Below are 11,474 nucleotides of genomic sequence, written 5' to 3'. Positions count from 1 at the left end.
CAAAAAGTTCAAAGTCCAAATATATTCTCTTTAAAGCAACTTAACCTCTTGTGTTATCAGGTCAGGAGGGAAATGGCTCCAGAGACAGGAATGGCTTGTTGGTGCCAACACAGACTAGAACCCAGACTTCCTGCCGACAACCCATGACTCCCAAGTACGACACGTCGTATTCATGTATTTAGACTTTGTGAGCTGTGGCCCGTTTTCAAGAACAAAATTCCTAGGTTTCAGCAGTTGGTAAATAAACCAAAGTGCTGCTTCCAAATGTTCTGAAATCTAGAATTAAGCAATGTCAAGAACAAGCTAAGGTTACTATCAAAATTTAAATAAGATATAAAAATAACTCATTTTTTTTTTTTAAAGATTTTATTTATTTATTCGAAACAGAGAATGAGATAGAGCATGAGAGGGTCAGAGGGAGAAGCAGACTCCCCACCGAGCAGGGAGCCCGATGCGGGACTCGATCCCGGGACTCCAGGATCATGACCTGAGCCGAAGGCAGTCGCTTAACCGACTGAGCCACCCAGGCGCCCAAAAATAACTCATTTTTTACCTGCTCTTTAATTTAGTTAACAAGGTAAAAGAAAAGAAAGGTGGGAGGGACTTGGTGTTCTTGGTCAGTGTCTTTCCCCAGGCAGGGGGGTAGAGCCAGAACCGGAAGGGAGCTACGGGGAAGAGGCGCTGCCTTTCCAGCCTAAAACTGGCGCGGCTTTCCTTGTTCATGACTCCCGCCCAAAAGCTGCTCCTTGCGAAGGAAGCACTTCAGTGCCAGAGAGATGCCCCCTACGTGTAGCCCAGGTGGCTGTTTGCAGTTAATGGGACAGAAAAGCATTCCAGCAACATACGGCCTTTGAAAAAGATGTTTTACTCTTGAGTAGTTTGATGAAATTACATTTCCAGCATGATTGTGGTAAAAAGCAAATCTTGTGACCCCTCTCTCCCCTTTCTCGTGCTTCAAAGAAGCAGGCTACTCTGCTAATGGCAGCCGAGATTAGAACAGACTTATAAACCTCAAAAGCTTGAATCATTACAGCCATTAGTATCTCTCGATGAAGTCCCATTTGCAGCATCCTCGTTTTATAGAAAGGTCAATAAATGTACCAGTTTTTTGTTTTGGTCTCAGGAGTCGGAAATAAAAACAATATGCTCGTATACATAAAACAACTATGAAAAGGACAGGACCCAAAATACACCTATGTACAGAATCACAGAACTTTAGAATCCTAGAAAGGCTCTCAGAAGATCACTCAGGCCACAGTCATTTTTTACAGTTTTGATGACAGAATAAATAGGCAGTGTGGAGGTGTTCACCGCTTTGTAAAACAGCCCCTCCCATGTTTCGTAGGGCAGTTAGTGCTGAATTAATATTTTTCTTCCTCTGCCTTTTACCAGTTAGTCTCTGGAGCAGTACATAATGAGGTTCTACTCCCATTTATGACAGCCCTTCAAGTGATCCACCAAGGGAAAATCCCATATTTGTGTCCCCTTCTGTTGGGTGCCAAGTATTCTGGGAGGGAATCAAATTCATTCGTTAAAAAGAATTCACTGAATTCCTACTGTTTTGTACTGTGCTAGGTGCTAGAGATCAAAAAGTAAATGAGAGACATATTCCTGCTTTCAAGGAATTTATATTCTAGTGGCTGGAGGGTCATGAAAGCCAGAAAGAGTAGCATGCGTTGAAGTTGGAGAAGTAGGCAAGGTCCAAGTCATGTAGGGTCTTTTAGGCCATTGTAAGGAATTAAATTCTATTTTAACTACAATGGGAACAAAAGGGTTTAAAATTTGCTGAATTACATTTCATGTATATGGAGCAAAATTCAGAAGGTCCGCAGCCACCGAGTTCCCCTACCAGGAGGGCAACCATTGCTATCAACATCTTGTGTATCATTCCAGAGATACCAGACATACTCTATGCACAGACAAGTGTTTATATACACACAAATGATACCATTATACTCACTGTTATGGCCTTGCCTTCTTTATCCCCTTAGTGTATTTTGGAGTTCATTCCATTATCAGAACATATAAAATGGCATCATGCTTCTCATAGCTGCATAATACCTGCATCAGTTATCTATTGCTGCATAACAAACTTCGTGGCTGAAAACAGCACATTTCTTATCTCAAAATCTCTAGGTTGAGAGTCCACATGCAGCCTATCAGGTCCTCTGCTTTGGGGTCTCTCACAGGCTGCGGTCAAGGTGTCACTTGGAGCTGTGTTCTCATCTCAAGGTTTGACTGGGGACTGATGTGCTTTCATGCTCACACAGTTGTTGGCAGAATGCAGTTCTTTGTGGGTTGTAGAACTGATGCCCTCAGTTTCTTGCTGACTGTTGGGTAGAGGCGACCCTCAGTTGCCTGCCGTGTATGCCTCTCCATAAGGTAACTCACAACATAGCAGCAGGCCTTATCAAACTAAGCAAGGGAGAGAGTCTGCTAGCAAGACAGATGTACATTATCTTATGTGATATAATCATAGAAGTGACATCCGGTCACCTTTACCCCATTCTGTATATTGGAAGGAAGTCACATGTCCCACCCACACCGAAAGGGAGGGTATTACACTTGGCATGAGTACCAGGAGGCAGAGATAATGGGGGGCCATATTAGAGTATGTCCATTAAGGTATCCATTATATAGATGGACCATAATTTATTTAACAAGTTTCCTCTTAGTGGACCTTTAAGTTGTTTCCAGTATATTTGCTAGTATAAATACTGCAATAAGTATTGATACTTCATTCTGCACATGTCCTAGGATTGATTGCACACATCATAGGATTAAATTTCTAGAAGTGGTTTCTGGGTTGAAAGCTAAGTGCATTTAAAATTTGGTTGGGGTGCTTGGGTGGCTCAGTTGGTTAAGCAACTGCCTTTGGCTCAGGTCATGATCCCAGTGTCCTGGGATCGAACCCCATGTTGGGCTGCCTGCTAAGCAGGGAGTCTGTTTCTCCCTCTCCCTCTGCCTGCCTCTCCCACTGCTTGTGCTCTTTCTCTCTCTCTCTCAAATAAATAAATAAAATCTTTGAAAAATAAAAAATAAAATTTGGTTGATTGCAACGACGTGGATAGAACTAGAGGATATTATGCTAAGCGAAATAAGTCAATCAGAGAAAGACAAATACCATATGATCTCATTCATATGTGGAATTTAAGAAACGAAACAGCATAGCAGAAGGATAGCATAGGCAAAGGGAGGGAAAAATAACACAAGATGAAATCAGAGAGGGACACAAACCAAAAGAGACTCTTAACAATAGGAAACAAACTGAGGGTTGCTGGAGGGAAGAAGGGTGGGGGGATGAGGTAGCTGGGTGATGGGCGTTAAGGAGGGCACATGATGTGATGAACACTGGATGTTATATACAACTGATGAATCACTGAACTCTACCTCTGAAACTAGTAATACACTATATGTTAATTAATTGACTGTAAATAAAATAAAATGTAAATAAATAAATTAAATTTGGTTGAATATTTGTTGTTGCCAAATTAGTCATAAAAAGCATACCACCTGGGGATACCTGGCTGGCTCAGCTGGTACAGCATGCAATTCTTGATCTCAGGATCGAGTTCAAACCCCATGTTGGGCATAGAGCAACTTAAAAAAGAAAAAAAGAAAGAAAAGAAAAATTGTGCCAGTTCATGTTCCACAGGCAATGCATGAGGATGGTGGCTTCCCCCACAAACTTGCCAACTTCGTGTATCATCAATCATTTGATCTTTGCCAATGATGTCTGAGTCATTTTCTCTTTTTTTTTTTTAAAGATTTTATTTATTTATTTGACAGAGAGAGACATAGCGAGAGCAGGAACACAAGCAGGGGGAGTGGGAGAGGGAGAAGCAGGCCTCCCGCAGAGCAGGGAGCCCATTGTGGGGCTCGATCCCAGGACCCTGGGATCATGACCTGAGCCAAAGGCAGACGCCTAAAGACTGAGCCACCCAGGCGCCCATCTGAGTCATTTTCATTTGCAGTTCTCTTACTGGAGAGATTCGAATCTTTTCACATGTTTAAGAGCCATTTGTATTTTCTCTTCTGAAAACTATATTCTTTGCCACTTTTCCTATTAGATTTTTTACTTTTTCAGGGCTCAGTTGGTTGAGTGTCTGTCTTCGGCTGGGGTCGTGATCCTGGGGTCCTGGGATCGAGCTCCACATTGGGCTCCCTGCTCTGCGGGAGGCCTGCTTCTCCCTCTCCCACTCCCCCTGCTTGTGTTCCTGCTTTCACTCTCTCTCTCTGTCAAATAAATAAATAAAATCTTTAAAAAAAAAAATGGTTAAGATGGTAAATTTAATGTTATGTATTTTTTACCATAATGAAAAGCTAAAATTTTATTTTAGCAATATAAATTTATTATTACATTAAAGATACCATAAATCCAAAAGTGTGTAAAATGCATATGTAAAGTTAAAAATAATAAAATGTACACCCATATACCCATGACACAGCTTAGAAAGAGAATAGTATTAATATCTTAAAGGCCTTCTATGTGCTTTTCCTTCCCCAGAGATAACTATTCTGAACATCTATGTTAATCCTTCTCTTGCTTTTCCTTCCAGTTTTACCACTAATATGTGTATCTCTAACCAATGTATTTTTGCTTAATATTGAACTTTATATAAATGTAATTATATATTCCCCTGTTGTTCCTTTATCGGTCGTTCGCTTTTTTAACATGACTCTCTTTTTTGAGATTCATCATACTAATGCATACATACACCTTTCTATGAAAATACCACAATTTATTTTCTGTTCTGTTCTTAATGGACATTTAAGATGTTTCCAGTTTGGGGGGCACCTGGGTGGCTCAGTTGGTTAAGCGACTGCCTTCGGCTCAGGTCATGATCCTGGAGTCCCGGGATCGAGTCCCGCATCAGACTCCCCACTTGGCGGGGAGTCTGCTTCTTCCTCTGACCCTCCCCCCTCTCATGAGCTCTCTCTCTCTCTCATTCTGTCTCAAATAAATAAATAAAATCTTTAAAAAAAAAAAATGTTTCCAGTTTGGGAGTATTACAAATGGCTAGTCCTCCTGTGAATATTCTTGTACATCTCCTAATCCTGGTACATGTATGCAAAAGTTTCTCTGGACACTAGAGTATAGGCTTAGAGTATAGACTTTCAAGGAATTGAGAACAATCTAAATATCCAACAAAAAGGTAATGATTAAATAAAATATGACAGGGGCGCCTGGGTGGCTCAGTCGTTAAGCGTCTGCCTTCGGCTCGGGTCATGATCCCAGGGTCCTGGGACCAAGCCCCACATCGGGCTCCCTGCTCAGCAGGGAGTCTGCTTCTCCCTCTCCTACTCCCCCTGCTTGTGTTCCTGTTCTCGCTGTCTCTCTCTGTCATATAAATAAATAAAATCTTTAATAAATAAATAAATAAATAAATAAATATGACATATTTATGTGATGGAATATTATACAGTAGTCAAAAGGAATAAATCATTACATTGAAAGATAAAAGTGAGAGAATAGAGGCGCAATGAATTATACTATTCAGGTAAAAAGAAATTAAAAACACACATGACACAATACTAAATATATATAAAAATATAAAAAATGAATGGGAAGTATATACACTAAACTCATTATAATGGTTCTCTGGGAAAGAAAGGAAAGGGGAATTCAGCTATATCTACAGTGTTTTATTTCCTTTTAAAAAAAGGTTAAAATAAATATGACAAGGGGCACCTGGGTGGCTCAGTGGGTTAAACGTCTACCTTCGGCTCAGGTCATGATCCCCAGGTCCCACGATCAAGCCCTGCATCAGGCTCCCTGCTCCTCGGGGAGTCTGCTTCTCCCTCTTCCATTCCCACTGCTTGTGCCTTCTCTCTGTCAAATAAATAAATAAATCTTTAAAAAAATAAAATAAATATGACAAAATATTAATGGTTGTTAATTCGAGGTGATAAAATATGGGTATTTGTTATCTTGTTCTTTGTAATTTTTTTAAGTTTTGTTTAAAAAAAAAAAAAGTCCCAAATTGGACTCAGAAGAATGTGGGGGAGAAGAATGTGTAAACAGCATTTAAATATTTTTAAGTGTTCGCCTAAGAGTTCATCTAGTATTCAAAATAATCTTTTTTTTTAATTTTTTATTATTCTTATGTTAATTCCCATACATTACATCATTAGTTTTAGATGAGGTGTTCCATGATTCATTGTTTGTGCATAACACCCAGTGCTCCATGCAGAATGTGCCCTCCTCAATACCCACCACCAGGCTAACCCATCCTCCCACCCCCCTCCCCTCCAGAACCCTGTTTGTTTTTCAGAGTCCATCGTCTCTCATGGTTCGTCTACCCCTCCGATTTCCCCCGCTTCATTCTTCCCCTCCCGCTACCTTCTTCTTCTTCTTTTTTTTCTTAACACATACTGCATTATTTGTTTCAGAGGTACAGATCTAAGATTCCACAGTCTTGCACAATTCACAGCGCTTACCAGAGCACATACCCTCCCCAGTGTCTATCACCCAGTCACCCCATCCCTCCCACCCCACCCCCCACTCCAGCAACCCTCAGTTTGTTTCCTGCAATTAAGAATTCCTCATATCAGTGAGATCATATGATACATGTCTTTCTCTGTTTGACTTATTTTGCTTACTGTGGAAAATTTTTAGTGGTTTTCCTTCTTTTGATGTAATTTTAAAATAAACACTGTGGGGTTTTTGTTTTGTTTTTTATTGCAGAACAGCTTTTTTATATGTTATACTATTTCCATAGGACAGATTCCCAGCCCTGTAATTACTGGATCAAAGAATGTGAAACTTCAAAACATTTGCTGCGCTCCAGGAAACTCCCAATATACATTACTTCAGGAAATCCTAACTTGAAATATTATAGATCTGGGAGTGCTTTTTATAGGCACAAAAGGTCCATCCTTTAACCACTCTCTCTCTCTTTTTTTAATATATTTTTAAAGATTTTATTTATTTATTCATAAGACACAGAGAGAGGGGCAGAGGGAGAAGCAGGCTCCCCGCGGAGCAGGGAGCCCGATGTGGGACTCGAACCCAGGACTCTGGGATCATGACCTGAGCGGAAGGCAGATGCTTGACCATCTGAGCCATCCAAGCACCCTTTTTAAAATATTTTATTTATTTACTTGACAGAGAGAGAGCACAAGCAGGGAGAACAGCAGAGGGGGAGGGAAAAGCAGGCTCCCCGCTGAGCAGGGAGCCCCACTGGGGGCTTGATCCCAGGACCCTGAGATCATGACCTGAGCTGAAGGCACACGCTTAACCGGCTGAGCCAACCGGCTGAGCCATCCAGCGGGCTCCTCCCCCCCATCCTTTAACCTCTCTTAACTGATATTTAATTCTACTACTTTGGAGCTCAATACCTTTCATACATATACCTTTGCATTAACCTCTGGTTTGATCAGCATTCATCCAGGTAAAATGTTGATCTCACTAATAAACACATCTTCACACAAATCAGAAAGGGTTTTCTAAAGAGAGCCGTTCAAATATAGAAGCTCCTCATTACTGGAGGCAGGTAAGCAAAGACTGGACAGTTACTTGGCAGAAAATTATAAATTCCTTCTTTCTTTCATTCCTCAAACCTTTAGGTTACAGCTTTTCCTTCTGCCACGTGCGAGGACCTGAAGACCCAGAGGTGAAACATTTTAGGGTGCTGCCATCCAGGCTAAATATCAAGAATTTGGCTAAATGGTCAGGTCCTGGTGTCCGCTGAATTCTTTGTTGCTGGCTGGCCCCTAATTTTAGGTTCTGGAAGGTGTGCCTGTGAACGATGGGAAACCCAGGAAATGCAAACTAGCTTTTATGAGATTTCGATTAATTGCGTTTCTTAGAACAATCTATCAAGCCTACCTGTGGGTGCTGGATACAGAGAGAAATTCTGGAAGAAGGACCATTCAGGGTCAGGGGAGGGAGAGGCAATTCCTGGTGGGGTAGGTTGAGCGAAAAAAAGCAGTATCTACTAGTTTCCTTCCAGTTTTGCTCAATTCGTGTACCCGCGACCCCACGGCATCAAGCCCCCAAACCCTACCTGCCAGGATTAGCGGGGGCAGGAGCTGGAGCAGGGTGGGCCATTTAGTATCCCGGAACCTCGTGCGCGGGGTCCCGGCAGCAGCGTGCTGCGGGAAGTGTTTGCGCTGTGCACCGCCCTGCGCCATGCCCTTCAACGGCGTTCTCGGAGGAGAAAGCTCGCGGCGTGCGCCCAGGCGGTGGTCCTGGTGGTTTTCTTTGTAATTGGCGGTCCGAGGCCAGGCCTCAAGCGGGAACGGCGTCACCATGATGAGCGGAAGGCCGGGCCGGGTGCCCTTACGGTTCTTGCCGGATGAGGCCCGGAGCCTTCCCCCGCCCAAGCTGACCGACCCGCGGCTCGCCTACATCGGCTTCTTGGGCTACTGTTCCGGCCTGCTTGATAACGCGATCCGGCGGAGGCCGGTGGTGTCTGCGGGTGAGGGCTGCGCCGGCTGGGTCGGCTGGGAGGAGAGGGGGTCGCGGGGCTGCGGCCGGTCCCCCCAAAGGCTGTCCAAGGTGCTTTCGTTTTTCCGGGCCTTTTCACTAGCAGGCCCCGCCTCGCCTCCCTGGGGCATCTGCGTCCCGTGAGCTCTTCAGAACCCGGTAGGGCCAAAGTGTCATTTGGCACTTCAGGAAACTGAGGTCATTGAAACCCACGAACCCACAAGTGAGTCTGTGAAGGACCCGGGACCGGACTGCCGGCTCCTCTCTCGGTTCGCGCTGTGGTGTGTGCAAAAATGAGCGTATAATCTGTGCCATGCACTGCTGACATTACGTGCATTGTAGTCTTTATCCTCAAAATCCTTTTTGGGGAATGAAGAAACAGAGATTTAGAGGGGTTAACGCATCTTGCCCAAGGTCATACGGCTATGAAGTAGCAAGCCTGTTTTTAGACCTCACATACATATTCAAAGTCAGTGCTTCTCAAACTTAACTGCATACTAATAACCTGGGGATCTTGTTAAAATGTGGATTCTGATTCACAAGGTCTGGGAAGAAGCCTGCTGTTAACAAGCTCCCAGATACTGCTGGTCTGGGGACCCCCCTCCCCCGCTTTGAGTAGGAGAGGCTGAATCTCTGGGCTGTATTCATTCTAATCTATCTATCTATCCGTTCATTTATTATTTACTTATTTAAGAGAGAGCACGAGCGGGGAGGAGAGGGAGAAGCAGGCTCCCTGTTCAGTGGAGAGGCAGGGCTGGATCCCACAACCCCAGGATCATGACCTGAGCTGAAGGCAGCAGAGGTTTAACCGACTGAGCCACCCAGGTGCCCCTGGGCTGTATTTTCTAGTAGTGTGTCAGTGGTCTTCTGTCAGATACTAGCTGACATGGTAGCTGTGCTAAGGGCAATGGATTTCCAAAGGGAGAACAGGAGGGAAGCTTTGGAAGAGGTGTCTTTGAACTTAGCTTTGATTTATCAGGCAAATACTAGGAGAGAGCCTTCCAAGCCCATGGGAGGCTAGTGGAAGTAAATGGAGACAAGGGCCTCTGAGCCTAGAAGAGTTTCATGATTGAGTGTGCAGGGTAGGGTGATAAGGCTAAGGAGGAGATTTAGGTAGATAATGGCAATTTATTCTCTAGGCAGACAGGAAACCTTTTTAGCTTTTGAGAGTTGTTGGGGGGTGGTGGTGCAGAGTGGAGAGATGCAGTAATCAGGCATTGTGTTTTTTGTTTGTATTTTTTAAGTAGGCTCCATGCCCAGTGTGGGGCTTGAACTCACCTTGAGATCAAGAGTCAGATGCTCTACCGACTGGTCCAGCTGGGCACCCCCAGGCCTTGTGTTTTATTTTTTATTTATTTATTTTTAGAGAGAGAGCAACCTCCGAGATCATGACCTGAGCTGAAATCAAGTATCAGACACTTAACTGATTGAGCCACCCAGGTACCCCTGGGCCTTGTGTTTTATTTTTTTAAAGATTTTATTTATCCACTTGTCAGAGAGAGAGAGACCACACAAGCAGGGGGAGCAACAGGCAGAGGGAGAAGCAGGCTCCCCACTGAGCAAGGAGCCCAACGCAGGACTCGATCCCAGGACCCTGGGATCATGACCCCAGCCGAAAGCAGATGCTTAACCGACTGAGCCACCCAGGCGCCACTGGGGGCCTTATGTTTTAAAAGGAAGGTCAACTTGGGGTGCCTGGGTGGCTGCTCAGATCATGATCTCAGGGTTGTGAGATTGAGCCCCACGCCCGGCTCCCTGCCCAGTGAGGAATCTGCTTGAGATTCTCTCTCCCTCTGTTGTGTCTCCCCCCCATCCCGCTCTCGCACACGCGTGCTCTCTCTCTCTCTCAAATAAATAAATCTTAAAAAGGGGGGGGGTCAACTTTGTTAATGCAAAGCACTGATTGGAGCCAAGGTGCTCAGTTAAGAAGAAAACTAATACAGTGGTTCGGGCAACCAAGAATCACCTCACTTGTGCCTCTTTTTGCCACCTTCCAGCTCTGTGTCATGCCTGAAGGCCAGCTCCCAGCTCACCAAATCTCAGCATTTCCAGTGCTCAAATAGTGTTGAAATCCCATCTCCCTTGGATATGACCCCTCTCCACAGAAAGGAGTGATCTGTGTCTATTTCTGTCTTTAGGAAGATGAGGTTTTCTTCCTTTTCATCACCACTCCACATTTCCCCAAGCCTGTCGTTTGTTGTAAGGAAAGAACTCCACTTTGGAACTAAATGGCCTTGCTCCACTGTCTCCTATCTGTGTCGGCTTGGGCAAGTTACTTGGTCAAGCCGTTCAGAGGCAAAAAGTATCTTCATCTCTAAAATGAGTAACTGGGGCGCTTGGGTGGCACAGTTGGTTTAGCATCTGACTCTTGGTTTTGGCTCAGGTCGTGATATTGGGGTTGTGACCTCAGGGTTGTGAGATGGAGTGCCTTGTGGGGCGGAGTCTTCTCAAGACTCTCACCCTCTGCCCTCCATCTCCCCCACCCGTGCTCACTTGCTTGCTCTGTCTTGCTCTTGGTCTCTAAATAAATCTCTTTTTTTTTAATTAACATATAATGTATTTGTTTCAGGGGTATAGGTCTGTGATTCATCAGTCTTACAAAATTCAGTGCTCATCATAGCACATACCCTCCCCAATGTCCATCACCCAGCCACCCCATCCCTCCCACCCCCCTCCACTCCAGCAACCCTCAGTTTGTTTCCTGAGATTAAGAGTCTCTTATGGTTTGTCTCCCTCTCTGGTTTTATCTTGTTTTCATTTTTCCCTCCCTTCCCCCATGATCCTCTGTCTTATTTCTCAAATTCCTTGTATCAGTGAGATATGATAACTGTCTTTCTCTGATTGACTTATTTCACTTAGCATAATACCTTCTAGTTCCATCCACGGCATTGCAAATGGCAAGATTTGGGGTTTTTTGATGGCTGCATAATATTCCATTGTATATATATACCACATCCTCTTTATCCGTTCATCTATTTTTATATATATATATATATATATATATATATATATATATATTTTTTTTTTTTTTTTTTTTTTTCCC

At 43.9% G+C, this 11,474-nt stretch overlaps 1 protein-coding gene and 2 long non-coding RNA genes across 3 annotated transcripts in view; 1 reads left to right on the top strand and 2 right to left on the bottom strand.

Moving 5' to 3' along the window:
* LOC118004293 overlaps positions 1–5,735 on the bottom strand; it is a 28,903-nt gene extending 23,168 nt beyond the window's left edge. Inside the window, exon 1 of the long non-coding RNA XR_004677528.1 lies at positions 5,693–5,735. This is a non-coding gene — a long non-coding RNA (uncharacterized LOC118004293). The remainder of the gene's footprint in view (positions 1–5,692) is intronic.
* A 62-nt stretch (positions 5,736–5,797) lies between these two features.
* LOC118004306 lies at positions 5,798–8,148 on the bottom strand. Its single transcript, XR_004677532.1, has 3 exons — positions 8,010–8,148; positions 7,832–7,903; positions 5,798–5,833 (listed from the first exon to the last, which is right to left on the bottom strand). It is a non-coding gene; the product is annotated as an uncharacterized LOC118004306 (long non-coding RNA).
* Positions 8,048–11,474, top strand: part of NDUFC2 (NADH:ubiquinone oxidoreductase subunit C2) — an 11,050-nt gene continuing 7,623 nt past the window's right edge. Inside the window, exon 1 of the mRNA XM_034995616.1 lies at positions 8,048–8,423. Coding sequence (XP_034851507.1) covers positions 8,255–8,423 — 169 coding nt within the window. The 5' untranslated portion in view covers positions 8,048–8,254. The remainder of the gene's footprint in view (positions 8,424–11,474) is intronic.

Source organism: Mirounga leonina, unplaced genomic scaffold, assembly GCF_011800145.1.
Source record: "Mirounga leonina isolate KUSES-001 unplaced genomic scaffold, KU_Mleo_1.0 Mir_92, whole genome shotgun sequence".
Taxonomy (NCBI): domain Eukaryota; kingdom Metazoa; phylum Chordata; class Mammalia; order Carnivora; family Phocidae; genus Mirounga; species Mirounga leonina.
Note: the sequence above shows the minus strand (reverse complement) of the source record. Positions and strands in the feature narration are given on the sequence as shown.